The following is a 15,870-nucleotide window of genomic DNA, read 5'->3' as shown; positions in this document are numbered from 1 at the left end:
TATTCCAAACAAGAACTCTTGCATAGCGGAAAAACGTATGCATAATTAAGTAAAAGTTAAGATTCAATAATTAATAAAGCGGAAGCATAAATTAAAAAATTCAGATATGTATCAAATGTTATTCAACAGTGACTAGTTAATTAGCAACAGTGATTAAGTTATGAATTCTATTACATCATAGGACAAAAAATGAACAATACAGCAATAATCACGTTCATGAACTATTTTAATCTATGTTTCATACATTTAAATGTTTAGTCACTTACATAATTTTCTCAATGAAAATTACTTACAACTTCAGGAAATAGATTTTGCTACACTCCATTACGTAACGAGTATCTACATAATATTCAAATCACACTTATTTCGTTGTGTTATAATTTATTTCTTAATTATGATCGATACAATTAAGGTCAGTGATTGATAATAGGAAAATAACATTTAATTTATATCTAAAAAAAAAGTGAAACTCGTCACGACTCTGACGCGATATTGTAGGTCAAGGGTGAACATAATTAGAAGATAAAAAAACCCAATCTTCTTTGATAATAATGTTAATCTAATAATTAATACAATCGAATGATTAATAATGATCAGTACGCTATTCAAATATCTAACTTTCAATGCAATCAAATTTATCAACTTACAGGAATATTACATTCCAACACGTTCCCTAGTTGAATCATTTACTAACTACTACACAGAAGAAGCTTCTAACGCATTGCAAATAATACATCATACATTGAAAGCCATAAAATAGCCCTATCCACTTACCAAGATTGCAATTCAAAGTTACCAATGTCCTCCAAATCAATAATTCTACACCATAAGCAAATTGATCACACCATATGGTTTAAATGAGATTCGACAAGCGTTGCGAAATGTCGTAGAGTAACGGATGCGTTACAGTAGAAAAATCATTTCCAAAGAAAAAAAAAGCGGTTCGAGCAAGGAATGAACGAAACTGTCTGAGAAGCGGCATGTTTACCGTTCACCGCCGACCATAAATGAACCGCGGACAAAACGATGATTCTAAAGCATCCTGTGTACCGTTGCCCATATGACACAGCGTAATCGAGTTGTATTATAACTGTTACAGGACGAAGATGCTCGTTTCTTTGCATACAAAGAGACGAACGAGACTCATGTATCCTTGGTGCTGGCCCAGTCCTTGGAGGATCTCGTGGACACGGAGTCACCTAGAAATCTGCTCAAGTTCCGCGTGGTCTGCGATTACAACGACGGCGGCGATTCCCTGGTAAATCGTAGAAAGTAGATCTAGCGCGTGATCGGTTTATCCTGGATTTTCATGAAACCACCGTTCCGCTGCGTCGTGTGCTACTAATATGAATGGACAAGCCTTGCCGGTGGCTAGCAATTATCCATTCAGCTGAATGACGCTTGGGAGAAAGATTCCTCGCGGCGGAATTAGTCAAGTGATTTCAAACGTCGTACTTTATAGGGAAACTTCAGTAATTGGACAATCTGAACCAGTTAACTGTGTTTGACGAGTATACACATCATCTTAAAACTTGAAGCGATTTTAGATATTCTTTCGAATACACATTTTATTCTCTTTCGTTTTACTTTAGTGCTTTTTTGGAACATATTGTAGGTTCATTTCATCTGCGTTTGACGAGTATATACCTCTTTGTTAGATTATATTGTGCGTACAATGAGAAATTTTGGAGTCTAAATTCCGCAGTTAACGGGTTTTTTTAATTCGGTGCAAGTATTATAGAAATCTTTTTTGTTAATTGTTGTTTTGGTAATATGTGTGTTTTTCATTTTTTGTAAATTTTGAAAATTATGGTAGATTGAAATATGGAAATTTAGTAAGATCTTTTATTATCTAGATAAAAAGAGTTGTAGACGTTAAAGGTATTCTAACACCTTTTCATATTGTGAAATATAGTAAACAGATTTTGTATATTCATTTTCTATACTTTTTAATATTCAATATTTAATATTTATTAATATTTAATATTTAATGTTACATCATACTTTCTATAATCACAATTTCTCTTCTAAGAAGTGCTTTTACTTCAAAAACTACGAAATAGACGAAAACAAAAAATTAACTTTCCGTGTTATCAAAAATTCCAACGTTATCCTAAAAAAACTTATTAAAAGAGCACAATACAATTTATCCTACTATTCTACCGGCAGTATTGGTTTCGCCCTAGTTATTTCTTCCATTGGAGATCTAAGCGAAAGGCTGCGGTACTGGATGATCGATTTTATCGTTGGAAACAATGTTAAATACCGGTATAATCAACCGGTATCATTAAAAGGCATCATCAGGCTACTACGCGGTGATCTCAACGCCACGTTTCCTTGTCTGCCATGCGGATAATTACATTGTAATGAAGTCATCTTACGTGAAACGATAAATACACTTGAATATGAAAATCGTGCGATCATCGATTTTCAATCATGGATTCTTGGAAAAAATCGTTAAAAACTTTAGGACATGCGTCTGGGTTTACACATGACCAGTGTAAAGGTTCCCAAACCATTTCCACTTTTCCCCCAGAGATCTAGTTCTTTTTGTCGGCGCGATCGCGCGTGTGCTGTGATAACTGGAGCGTGCAGGTACCGGTCGTGATACAGCCGAGCCTATGCTACCGGTTTTATGGTCCTGTAACGCGTTAATCAGCGTTTATGCAACTATTTCAGAGGAATGCCGCGGATCAACAAAACCGTTACGATACCGATTATGGTTTTTATCCGTCAACCGGCAATACATAATTGCAGTTTGCTTACTCAAGCCGTTGGTGATGCTGTTTGAAAAAACGAAACTTCCGGTTTGGGAGACAAAATTTTAATAACTCGTCAATTAGAATTTTCTGTTGATTATGCTACTTTATAAGAAATATTCTATTAATAAAATTATCATTATCTTTTTCTTCTACTTCTTAAGTTTTTAGAAAATAACCTTTAAATGGTAAAACATGTTTTATATTGCTCTGCATATCTTTCTGTTTTGGAGAATTTACAATATATAATGTTTTGAAATTATACAAGTTTGTAGAGAATTTCTCTCTCCGTTTCTCTTTGTTTGCTAATTTTTAATTATTAAGCGTGGAAATTGTTAAGTTGTCGTTTTATATTTTCCTGCGTTTTCTTAATGGTTTTTTAAATTTTATACATTTTATGAAAACTGCATATCAAGATTGGATTATATAAACTGCCTTTCGTGTAATAAATTTGAATTATTACTGCAATTATTGGTAATAATTTAATTAATATGATATAAATATTTTAATGAATGTTTTCAACATTTTGTTATTTAAATGTATATTTACGTTTGAATTGAACTTCGGTACTAAATTCCACACGTTGCAGTTACAATGACTGCATTATTATACTACCAAAACAGGCTTTCTGCAAATGAATCGATGTTTTGCGAGAGTATGCAATAAAAATTGCAACATGCATAAACAGAGTTTTCCTGCGTTAATACAACCCTGGCAAATAAATCTGAAGTGATACTGTTATGCGTCCCGTCTCGTGACTGATATTAAATATTGAAGAGACAGAGAAGAACAGAAGGAAAGAGGATAACCGAGAGTGAACGGCACGAAAGAGACGAATATTAAAATCAATCCCGTATACTGGGCTGTGCAAACAGGATTTCTGGAAAGGACACTGTCAAGTTGCGGGAAGTTTTCGTCCCGTTCTATGACTATTGTCTTATCCTCTTTTCTTTTATAAAATGCATCAACTTCTTCCTTCATTTTATCTCTATTCATCTTCTTCAATTTTTTACTTCGTTCTGCTTTCCTCCTTTTGATTTATTTAATCATTTAGATCCCAAATAAAAACTTTTAGGAAAAATACATTTATTTTCGTAATATACGTTGGCTAAATTATCGTTTTCAGCAGAAATTCAACAGAAAAAATTTGCATTTAACAAAAATAAATATTTTTACATTGTACAGAAAGTCATGGTTTTAATGAAAATTAACATTTGACAAAAATAAATATTTTTATAAGAAATGTTGTTCTAATTGTGAAAAAAGAGAGAGTTTGTTACACCGGTAGCTTCGGGACTAGTCTACTAGTTCACATTTTATTAATATCGAAATATTTGATTTCAAGATGATACCATCGAGAAGTAAAGGGTTAAGTCAATGAACTGGTATTTATCATTTGACTCCTTGTTAATAGCGTAATAGTCTAAATTGCACTTTTTTTATATTGAAAATATAGAATATTTGTTGTGGGTTTTTGAACATTAATTATATGAAATTTCTGCTTTAACTTCTTCATAAAAGCATATATCAGATGACATTTCATTTAATATGGTTCGCGTATTGCTATCTTGTACTTTCTCCGCGATATGTCGTTACATTTTCTACTTTCATTTTTACGGACGAATCGGGGTTGCCTATGAAGAAATTCAGGTCACAATTAAGTTCAAATTATACAATAGAACAGCTTTTTTTATTAATTTCCAAGAAATAGAAACTTTTTATTAAAAAGTCATGCTTTCTTGTGGGAAGTGAATATCTTGAATCAAAATAAAACGAATGAATTCTTGACATCAGAATAAAAACATCTGTAATAGTCTTAAAAATTGAGAGTAATCAGGAAGTAAATTTCTCAAGCGTTTTGTACAGAAGTCATTAGATTATTATCAAAGATTTAATTAGGGAACAGTGAAAGTACGAGGAATTCCTCGAAACAATTGAGGAATTCACTGTGATGTGAGATGTCATTAACTTATTTACACTACGTTGTAATTTCTAGCTCCACACATATTTAAACAAAGCTTAAATATCCTTTACATATACACACATTGTCAGAGGAACGTTGCGTGAGATCATTAACGAGATGTAGCAGGAAGCACTGGTTCAAAAGATGCTGGAAATTGTAGATTTTCTCTTTTTGTTCCGGAAACTATTTTCGTTGTTATATTTCCCACCAACCTTCTTGCTTTTATACGTCTACCACTCTGATGTTGTTGTTTACGTTTCGCATAACTTCATTTGCATACTTTTCTTCCTGTTTCCACATGGTACGTAACGATACACGTTGATATCGTATTTATAATTCATGACAACACCGTAGTACCTATTAATATTATTATCAGTGCCACAATTTTCTTGAATTTTCTTAGAAATGAAGCTTTATACGAAGAAATGTCATTTTATATTTTCACTTACGATACAATATTAGAACACTTTTAACTTCATTGAGATTACTGACGAATTTCCTTAAATAATATGCAAATAATTGAACATATCCTTCAATTGTTATTCAATTTTCGTACATATAATATTTAACAAAAGAAATATAATAATTTTTATATAAATATTTGATATTATATTTATCATTATATATTCAATAGTATCCTTTGTTTTTAATTTCTTTCAAATCCATACCCATATCTGATAAAATATTTCTAAATACTAGTATATAAAATGCAGGTGAAATTTCGAATAAAATATTTTAATCCGTAATAACCTTAATCTAGTTATGCTTAATTGTAACTTCATTCCAGAAGAAAATTTCCTACCAAACCGTTTCTCATGAGAATTGTCTGCGAGATCGGACGGTTCTCCGGGAAGCTATATTTTCGAAGCACGCAGCACATCTAATATACTAATACTTATGCTTGTAGGTGACATCGCACCTGTCAGTGACGGTCTACGTGGAGGACATAAACGATCATGCTCCACAATTTGTCGATGCGCCTTATCACGTAACCGTGGACGAGCTTACGCCAGTCGGTGAGATATACTGCATACGAACTAGTTTTACGTTCAACTGCGGTCGAGACGCTCAATTTCACAGAAAAATGAATTTCAATGAATATTTCATCCCTGACGGTTTATAGTCGTTTAAACCTATCGAGTTAACCACTGTTTCTGTTGTAATTACAGAATTTGTAGAATTTTGTATTACCGCTGAGTCGCGATGGAATAATACTTGATACTCTATTTTGAACGTGCAATATCCTGCGGATACGAATGATTAGGATTTCACTTTCTACCAACTTGATGCATTGCTTTCGAGATAATTGAGAGCAGAGCTATTAGAGTTCGTGGAAGGTTTTTATGTATGGACGTGTAGTTAACGTTTTATTTAGCGTGATTATTTGTTATTGTTTTTTCAACTTATAATCATTAAGGATTTCTTAAGAAAACTTTCGGTCGCAATAAGAATTATGTTAGAACAAGAAATTATTGAAATCTTCTTGTAATATATTACAGACTGAATTAATAACTTCAATTTCTATTATCTCATATATTTTATTTTATAATAAAAGAAAAATAATTTCAGGGACTCGACAGACTCTAATTATGAAAATTTATTTTGCTATTTAAGAAAATAATAAAAGAAAACAATCATTTTTCTATGAAATTTAACAACAAACCATACTTTCTTAAATTATTAACATTAAAACCACCGAGCAATTGGGGTGATTTATTTCTAAGTTCTTATAAAAATTAGAACAATATATTCCTTGAGATTTGATGACTCTCTCATTGTGGTACCTATACGAATACACAAATTTATTTTACAATTTTCCATAAAAACCTTGTCATAATTTAAATACTTGCAACGTAAAAATTCTAAAATGGATCAATTAGACTGTTAGTTTCAGTGTTACAACACCTATCTTCACATTCCGTATTCCATTCCACAACTTCCCACCTTACTTATCAATAACGTTTATCCACGTATCACAATACAAATACGAAACAAACCCCAGAAACGTTTTTACCCAATCCAGCATCGATTCCAGTTTCCACAAATACATAAAATATGCAATTAATTAGCAGTATCCGTGCACACATACATACACGCAATACCTAAAACACAATGCTTCAATTACCACGAATTAATCGAACTGTGACAAAATCAGTCGCAAAGAAAGTACGAAAGAAATTCGTCGGCCAGAAAATGCGACAGGACGTTGCCTCCGCGGATCTGTAAATCGTCGATCGATCGGAAACCCTGCCACGGTCAATTGGCGGTTGGAAAGTGTATCTAGATACAGTTTCGCTGATCGGCTCCGAATTTCGTGTGTCTAATCGCAGGCGTGACGATATTCCGTGGGATCCACGCGGTCGACGTTGACAAGCCGAACACGCCGAACAGCGACGTCCACTACGCGATAGTGAAAGGCAACGAGCAGGGGAAATTTTCACTAGAATCCGGCCACAGAACCGCTCTCATACTCCGCAAACCGGTGGACTACGACAACGGCGATCGCGAGTTCACGCTGGTCATCGCGGCCACGGTGAGTAACAGACGATGTTACACGCGCGTCCGATTCTAATGTCGTGGAAAGAGGCACAGGTGAAAGTATTACTTACTGCACGACGCTAGAGAGGCACACGGGAGCGAGCGAAATGTAATCTGATTACATATTAACCCCTTGGTATACTATGACGTGAGAGATGTGAGGATTTCCAGCTTGGTCTAGTGGAAATTAATTTGAGCTTGTTGCACGTGGATTCGTGCGGATGATCATTTTGCTCGTTTGATGATGAATGACCGCTTTAGCTTTAGTGAATGTGTACTTAACAGTATTTCTAGCGAAAGTGTTGAAAAACACCTTTTGACATTTTAAAGCTATTTGTTCAATTTAATGTTTTTTCCTTGGTTGAATTTTGGACATTTGCTAGAGTGAATTTTATGCTAGGAAAATAAGTTTCAGTTAAAATTTCGATAGGTGTCTTTTGACTGCTTCGGTAGAAATAATGTTAATAATGGATAGAAGTATTGATGGATAGAAAAAATTTATTTTTGGGGAATTTTATGCTATGGTAATACAATTGATTTTTTGATACTATCTTTTGAAGATTGTTGAGTATAAATGGTTATTGTTTTAGAGGTACCCGGGTATATTTAGAAACTAGGAGAAAGGTTTTTTATTTTTTTTTATTATTATTAAATTAATTCTCTTTGGCAGTGTAACAATGTTCGATGTGCAGCGTGATATTTATAATAATCATCAGAATCTAACAAATGAAGAAGTTTCTTAAACTTAGATAATTTGTGCTGGGATTATATTAATTTCTAAATGTAAAATTGTACACGTTTTACAAATGTTATATACAATTATTTAGTAACAATTTATGTTGATTTTGATACATACAATTATACAAATGCGTATCTTAATTTTTATATAAACGAACATCTAGTTTTCTAGGAACAATAGAATAAAATATCATACTTTTGACAGTATGATTTAACAAATAAAATTATGATAGAAAATTGTTTTACCTAGCACATATAGAAAACATATTTTGGATGTTTTATATATTTTTTTCTACTATGTATACTTTATGCATTTTTATATTTTTAATACGTAGATTGTTGCAAAAGTTGTAGGAATCTCTGAACATGAGAATTTATGTTATTTTCATGAAACACAATTGAAAATGTATTAACATTAAACAAGAATATTTTGAAAAACGATAAAACCATTATTTCAAAGTTGCTTGTGACTTTTCTCATAGTTTCCCGAAACTTCTCAGCAATCCACGTAAATGCATCAAAATCTGCAGTGTAATAATCAGGTTGCATTTCGTCTAACTGAGCCCAGGATTATCAGCCCGTATCGCGACAATACCTTATTACGACCGCGTCATTGTTAGCCCTTCTGCTTACTCGTGTTACAGGACCGAGGTGCACCAGCTAGGACCACCAACACAACTGTAAGGATTACGATCGCTGACAACGATGATCTGGATCCGAAGTTCACACGAGACGTTTACAAAGCGAAGATTTACGAGTTCTACCCCATGCCGGTAAATATGAAACTTTGTAGACTTATGATGGTTACTCTAGAAGATGAAGCATCGATGAATGTTCTTTCTAAATCAGAGATATACTGCTGTTTCATTCTTTTTTAATATAAAAATTATTTATTATTATCTCAGCAACAGATTATAATTCAATAATTAATGCCAAACAAAATTTGTTCATTTTATATGTTTCACCTTTTGTAGAAAGTTTGAAACTTTATAGACTTGTAATGATTACTCCAGAAAACGAAGCATCGATGAATGTTCTTTCTGAATCATACATATATTACTATTTCATTTTTTTTCACAAATATTAAAGTTATTTATTATTATCTTAGCAACAGATTATAATTGAATAATTAATGCCAAACAAAATTTCTTCGTTTTGTGTGTTTCACCTTTGTTGATTGCACGTTCCATCTTTTGTGAAGTTGTTTGGCAGATATTAATTGGTGCCAGTGTATTAAGAATTGTTTCGGGTAATTTGATCGGGTAATTGTTTCGTGGCGCTGCGAAGCCTGAGAATTGCTCAATAGAATGGTTTTGATAAAATGTATTACACAAGATATTAACGCAATACGACGATCCGAGTTCCATTCAATTGAAAGGTTTGTAGTCAATCCTGTTTAATTTAATGATACAAAGTTCTAAATGGTATTTGAGTGATTCTGAAGTTCTACTTTGCTGTTGTCCATGTGTCATGCATGTTGTTGTTAAGGAATTATGGAATCTTTAAACATTTATCGGCGTTTGAAAGGGACGAGTCGCCAATGTAGGGCGGTGTCCTAAATCGTGTAGCGCCTACTGACCTTTATGACTTCGTTTCCTCAAGCAGGCCACGCAGGACGTTGCATAAAGATTCCTTGTTCAAGGATGCCTGCTCAGGGTTGGGTATTATTCGAATTGCTTCGAATATACGTTGATCTAAGGCAATTACCTCAATGAATTCTGAGTTGACTGTTTGCTGTGGACAATTATTCATCATTTGTGGTGAATTATTCTATTTATTTAAATTCATTTCCAGTTATTCAATCTATACATTTAAATTGATTTTCATTTTGTTATATCTGTTTATTCAAATAATCAATTTTCAATTATTTTCTTCAATTATTCGATTGTTTTAATTTAATAACAATCTAAATAACTTTGAACAATTAATAACTTCACGAATTAATAACTGTAATTTATAAATAACAACTCTCTTTCTCCGTTTATTCAAATAATCAATTTTTAATTATTTTATTCAATTATTCGATTATTTTATTTCAATAACAATGCAAATAATTTTGAATGATTACTAACTTCACGTGCACTCTTTCGATATAAATAATTTTAATCTACTGTTCTGCTCTATAGCAGTGGAAAAATCATTTAGTGATTTGTCACTAATTTACCAAAAAAGAACTATATATTAACATTATTTGCTGCGAAGGAATATTTCTTTAAATAAAAGAAAATTAAAAGATACAGGCTTCAAGTATTCTGTTAGTCAGAAACTTCTTTTCATTTATCACACTATTGAATTAATCGAACCTGTCAGCGGAGCTTGTCAATATTGAGCAATGGCAACTCTAATCTTCACGTGAATGACATTAGATATATAAAGTAAAGGTTTCATTACGTTGTGTATTCACGATTTCATAATTTTATTTTGTAAGTAATGTAAGATTATAGCATCGGATTGTCAGAGATGCATTTCAATTACGTGTTAGTGATCACGAAGCTGAAGTCGTTCGACTAGTGTTATACGTTTCTGTAAATTCAAATCGATTTATATGGTAACCCAACTTTCTATGAAATACGAATGGAGATCGATGACATAGAATTCCGGGTTCAGACAGGTTACAGGTTAGGATCATAAGTGTAGTTTCATATCGTTTCATACTTCGAAATCGACTTCGTTATGATATTATGATATATGGCTCTCTGTTACTCGGTTATAAGTTGGAAACTGCTTGTTGGAGTGGGTAATTACTACAAGTTCCATCTTCATTTGAACCTATTGACGGTTTATCATATATTCCACTTGTAAGATTTGTAGTAAGTATCTGCTTATTTCGAATGATTGATGATAGGTTACATAAATTATGCAACCAAACAATTTTTCTGTAGAATATTATGTAGTTATATTATATTGTTATGTAGTTATAACTCTTTACATTAAATTGTAAATATACTTTACATTATGTCGTTATTTTGTTATTATTCGATCTTATTATATTAGTTCAATATTACACTCACAATCAGTTGAATAGTAAAATTGGATTTATACTACCAGTCAATAAATAATATCAGCATCAGGATTAATATATCCTGATTTAACAGTTACAAATGGATTTTTTAAACGATACATTGTTATCATACATAAATACTTTAAGAATATTATCTAAGAGAAAATGTATAATAATTTATTAAAAAATTTAGACTTAAATTTGTACACAAAGTCATTACAAGAAAACTACGTATACAAATACATTTATGACCCATTATGATCCACAATAATTTATGCACTTCATCATCAGTAAAACAAAATTTTATCCAAACATATTACAGGAATGATTCAAGTCGCATACGATCGGTATGTAATCCCTATAAAAATTGCAATAATAAATTATTGTTAGTTTCTTCGGACATTCATTATAGTATTCAAGTGAAACTATTTATCTTCAAGATCATTTAAAAAATTCAATGCTTTGAAAATATCAATAATTGCGGAACGAAATCACCGAACCCAGTCATTTTGACTGATAGTTTTAGTGTTAACCGGGCATGTCCAAATAAATCCGGAGTTAGTAAAGGAATCACTGAAAAATCGGGCCCGACGCGTTAAATCGCGCTTTGGAGACGCGTCGAAATGCTTCCTGACCGTCGTTCAGACGAATCTGAAACGTAATCGGGCTGAATAAATCTTGAGGAACGACTCGTCGCGGCGAGTATCGCTTGAAAGTCGAACGCCGCGATAAATATCGTCGTGAATGGTATCGTGCGAGTATGTTTTCCTGCAGAACGAAATTTATACCTCAAGGTTCCCGAGGCAGAAAGTATTAACCTCTGACCTTCGCTGTAAGTTGGATGTGGCACAGCCTAGATCGCGGGTGTCGCGCGGACCACCGAGAATCTGTCGCGATAAACAACCCCCTTAACCAGTTAACTGCGTTTCGCGAGTGTACACGTCATCTGAAAGCTTCAAATAATACTAATTCTTTCAACGATGAATTATTAATTTTTATAGATGAACATCTAATTATTCTTCGTTTTTTTTCGCTTCGATTCTTCATTAAAGTATACCCTAGGTGCATTCGTCATTCGATTTTTCAAATTAAATTCCACAGTTAACAGGTTAATATCTTGCTGATCAGTAATTTTAACAAAAAGTTATTCCCTTAAAGGAGGGTGTTAAAGAAAGGCAATTTTTAGATGATCTGCGCAACAAACAATTTTGTTACAGCATGATTTCTCGCGCCCTGTGGAACAAAAAAGTTATGTACGATTATTCTCGGAGACATCGAGAAAGTTATGAAAATGTTGAAGACTGGTATATAATAATGGTTATAATTCATTTGATTGCAACTCTACTGTTTTGATTTTTTGAAAATTTCTAATTTTTGTAATAAATTATAAATAACTCAGTCTTATTATTATTGTAACTCTTGCTAAACAATATTATGTCAGATTCCTAAAGAAGATTTTAAACGAAATTTAATAAAGCAAATCAATTGTAATATAATATAATTTTTTAAAAATTAGTAAAATATGTATGTAGTTACTCAAATGAAATGTAGAGTCTATATCAACTGAAAGTGCTAATACATAAAAACCTCTAATTAATAAGTACTCAATTAAAAATATTCCTGAAAATTAAACGTTCACCATACCAATAATTCCCAAACACTCCTAAAGCATTAATAAATATATTCAATATTCATTATTCACTGTAAATTACTTCATCCACTTATCTCAACAATTCACCATTATTCATCAAAATGATGCATTCACATAAATCACCAGTAATAGAACATTCATTACTACATATTAAAATTTATTACAATGAAACATCGAACAGTTCAAAATCAATTCTGTCATTACCAAATGTACGAACGATACACTTTGAACAAATTCGAATCGTAGATACGATCAATGGCTCAATTTCATTCACCACTATTCCGCTTCTCAGAGTCGCGTATCGAGGTTCCAACTTGTCATCATTAAATAACGAGTTCGACACCGTTAAATCGGGCAGGTTTATTTCTACGGGTAGGATAAAAAAATTGATGTCGCAGGAACGTCGTAAATCAAGGAAACGATGCGCCTCGATGGCCGCGTAGAAAGTTTCCCGGAGTTCGTTCTTCGTTCGTTCCGTAATATACAACTTCCATCGGCGATCATCCGCCGTCGCGCATTGACGCGGTCATTGCCGCGGGTATTCCCGATCTAAGTGGCAAACACTGCTCGTTTCGCGGTTGCGCAATAGATTAATCTCCGACGGCGCTTAATTAGGATTGGTTCGACATGATATTTCTCAGACGTTACAAGGCGTTTTACGGTATTTCGACATCACGATCCTTCCAACATATACTTACATATATTTTTTAAATCATTCAAAGACATTCGATCATAATTATACGTGGATGATGATTGTACGAACAATCAATTAAATCAGACGTCTGATTAGCAAATATAAAACGAGGTTTATTCATAGGGAGAATGTTCTTAGTTATTTGAATCATGTTTTGATGTTTTTTCAGATTTTATTCATGATTTTTTATTGACATGATATAATGTGTTTATGTTTTATTTGTTTGTTATTTTTGGTTTTTTGATTGGCATATGTGGATTTTATTTGTTATAGTATGGAACTTTAATGGTAGGGTTTCGAGGGTGAAGTTGTTTAATAAAATTGCATTTTTTAAGTTGTCTAGTTTAATGGTTTGTTTGGAAGAATTGTTATTTAAATTGGAATATTCTGTTACTTGGATTTTATGTCGTAGATAAGAGTATTGTTCAGATTAATTTGTGGTAAATGAATTTTGCGGTATCAATTTGAAACGAAATATTCATTGTAACTGGTATTCATAGATTTCATTTTTGTTTAATAATTTATTCGGTCTTCGCATAGAAAATCTTTAACGATAGAACTGAGGCGTAACGAACTTTCTAAATTCTAAGTCTGCATCTATACTATTCAGTTTTTATGTACAAAGTAATGTGAAATGGTTTATTTTTGGTTTCGTATGACTTTAATTGTTAATTTTAATGGTATAAGAAAAGATATGTATTTAAAATTGTTTAGCTTACTGTGATGAAAAATATTTGAATAAAATCTAGATTAATTTTTTAATTACTGATTTTGTGCATATATATAATAAACATTTAAAAATGTTTTCAAGTAATGTGATAGTATAATAATTCTATAATTAGCATTGACGTACAACGAAAATAGTTCCATAATACAGTGAAATATGGGAAAATAAGGTTTCCACATCATGTCGCATAAAAATGATAATTCATGGTTTTGAAATGAACTAAAAAAGTGATACTTACGTCAATGGAAAACTAGCAAAGAGTGAGAGTTGCCTCGCGAAATTACAACATATAATAGCAACGGTGATTATTTTATTTCTTTCTGGAAAGTAAAACAGAGATTTCAAAATACTATAATAGAGGTTTCAAAATTATTGAAATATTTTACAACGATATTGAAATCGATTTAAATTTTTTATTAAATGGAAATACATAATCATTGCATTATAGAACTTTCTAGTGATCTGAAATATAAAATAACCACACTGCATTTTTATTAACACATGTCTAGTCATAATCAAAATTAGAATTATTCATATGCCATTAAGAATACAATAATGGATGTAGTTCAAATAAAACTGTTTCATTCCTATCAAAATTCTTATTATTTCTAGAATCAAAAAGCCACAGAAAGTTAACCTAGCAACATAATTCTCCACCAATTTTACGTAAACACAATTATTCACTTATAGATCGCCAATTTCCCTAAGTCTACACGAATCTTCTATACTTCATCTCACGAACATCACATACATCAACTTTATGTATATTCCACAGGAGTATCCGATCTTCACCCAAATCAACTTCACAACGCCAATCCAAGCCACCGACAGTGACATGGACATCAACGTGCCAGTCCGCTACGATATAATATCCGGCAACGAACGCGGTTTCTTCCACCTAGACCCAAAGAACGGTACCCTGTTCCTAAAACGAGCGATCGACCTGGACGCCGAGAAGGCACTACCTTCAAACACCTTCAGCCTCCAAATCCACGCATCGCAAGTAGATAATCCCCTAAAAACAGCCGGGGCCAGGGTCGAAGTGGAAGTCTTAGATCTAAACGACAATTTGCCCGAGTTCGAAGTAGACCTTTACAACATCAGTATCGTGGAGAACCTACCAAATGGATTTAGCGTATTGCAAGTGATCGCTCGTGACAGGGATCAAGGGGAAAATGGCCAGTTCGATTACGAATTAAAAGATCGTTCCGGTGCGTTCTCGGTGGACCCTAAATCTGGTTGGCTAACAGTGAAGGATCAGTCGGTGCTCGATCGTGAGAAACGGGACCATTTGAGAATGAAGGTGCTAGCTATAGAGAGGAAGCCTAGTGTTGTTCTTGGTAATGGCTCTAAAAGAGCAAATGGCTCTTCAGTGGACGTCGAAGTCACGTTGCTCGATGCTAATGATAACAATCCCATCTTCGTGCCTGGGAATCTCTACGAGATGGTCGGTAGAAGTGACTATAAAGTGGGCACAGTGCTGGGACAGGTTCACGCAGTGGATGACGATCTCGGGCCTAATGGTATGGTCAGCTATAGACTGCAGAAACCTGGCAACTCAACGACACGTACTCCACCGTTCCACGTGGACGAGAATACCGGTACTATCACCGTTGCTGAGAGTCCGATCCAAGAGGGGCGACACGCCATCTTCGTGGAAGCTGCGGATCAACCTGGTAATCCTAGCGAGAGACGATTCTCCTTGGCTGTGGTTACTATTGATATTTTTCGATCGAATGGTAAGATGTTTTTCTAGGTTTTGTTTAGTTTAGTGTTGTAAAAATGAGTTATGAGTTTTG

The 15,870-nt window shown here is 33.2% G+C and overlaps 1 protein-coding gene across 4 annotated transcripts in view; it reads left to right on the top strand.

Annotated features, from left to right (window-relative positions):
* Cad89D (cadherin 89D) overlaps positions 1 to 15,870 on the top strand; it is a 123,686-nt gene that overhangs the window by 81,973 nt on the left and 25,843 nt on the right. For all 4 annotated transcript variants that reach the window (XM_076373141.1, XM_031973658.2, XM_076373142.1 and 1 more), the window contains exons 4-8: positions 1,100 to 1,258; positions 5,630 to 5,738; positions 7,053 to 7,255; positions 8,643 to 8,771; positions 14,847 to 15,810. In XM_076373141.1, the coding sequence (XP_076229256.1) occupies positions 1,100 to 1,258; positions 5,630 to 5,738; positions 7,053 to 7,255; positions 8,643 to 8,771; positions 14,847 to 15,810 (1,564 nt within the window). The remainder of the gene's footprint in view (positions 1 to 1,099; positions 1,259 to 5,629; positions 5,739 to 7,052; positions 7,256 to 8,642; positions 8,772 to 14,846; positions 15,811 to 15,870) is intronic.

This window comes from Nomia melanderi, chromosome 13 (assembly GCF_051020985.1).
Source record: "Nomia melanderi isolate GNS246 chromosome 13, iyNomMela1, whole genome shotgun sequence".
Classification (NCBI taxonomy): Eukaryota; Metazoa; Arthropoda; class Insecta; order Hymenoptera; family Halictidae; genus Nomia; species Nomia melanderi.
Note: the sequence above shows the minus strand (reverse complement) of the source record. Positions and strands in the feature narration are given on the sequence as shown.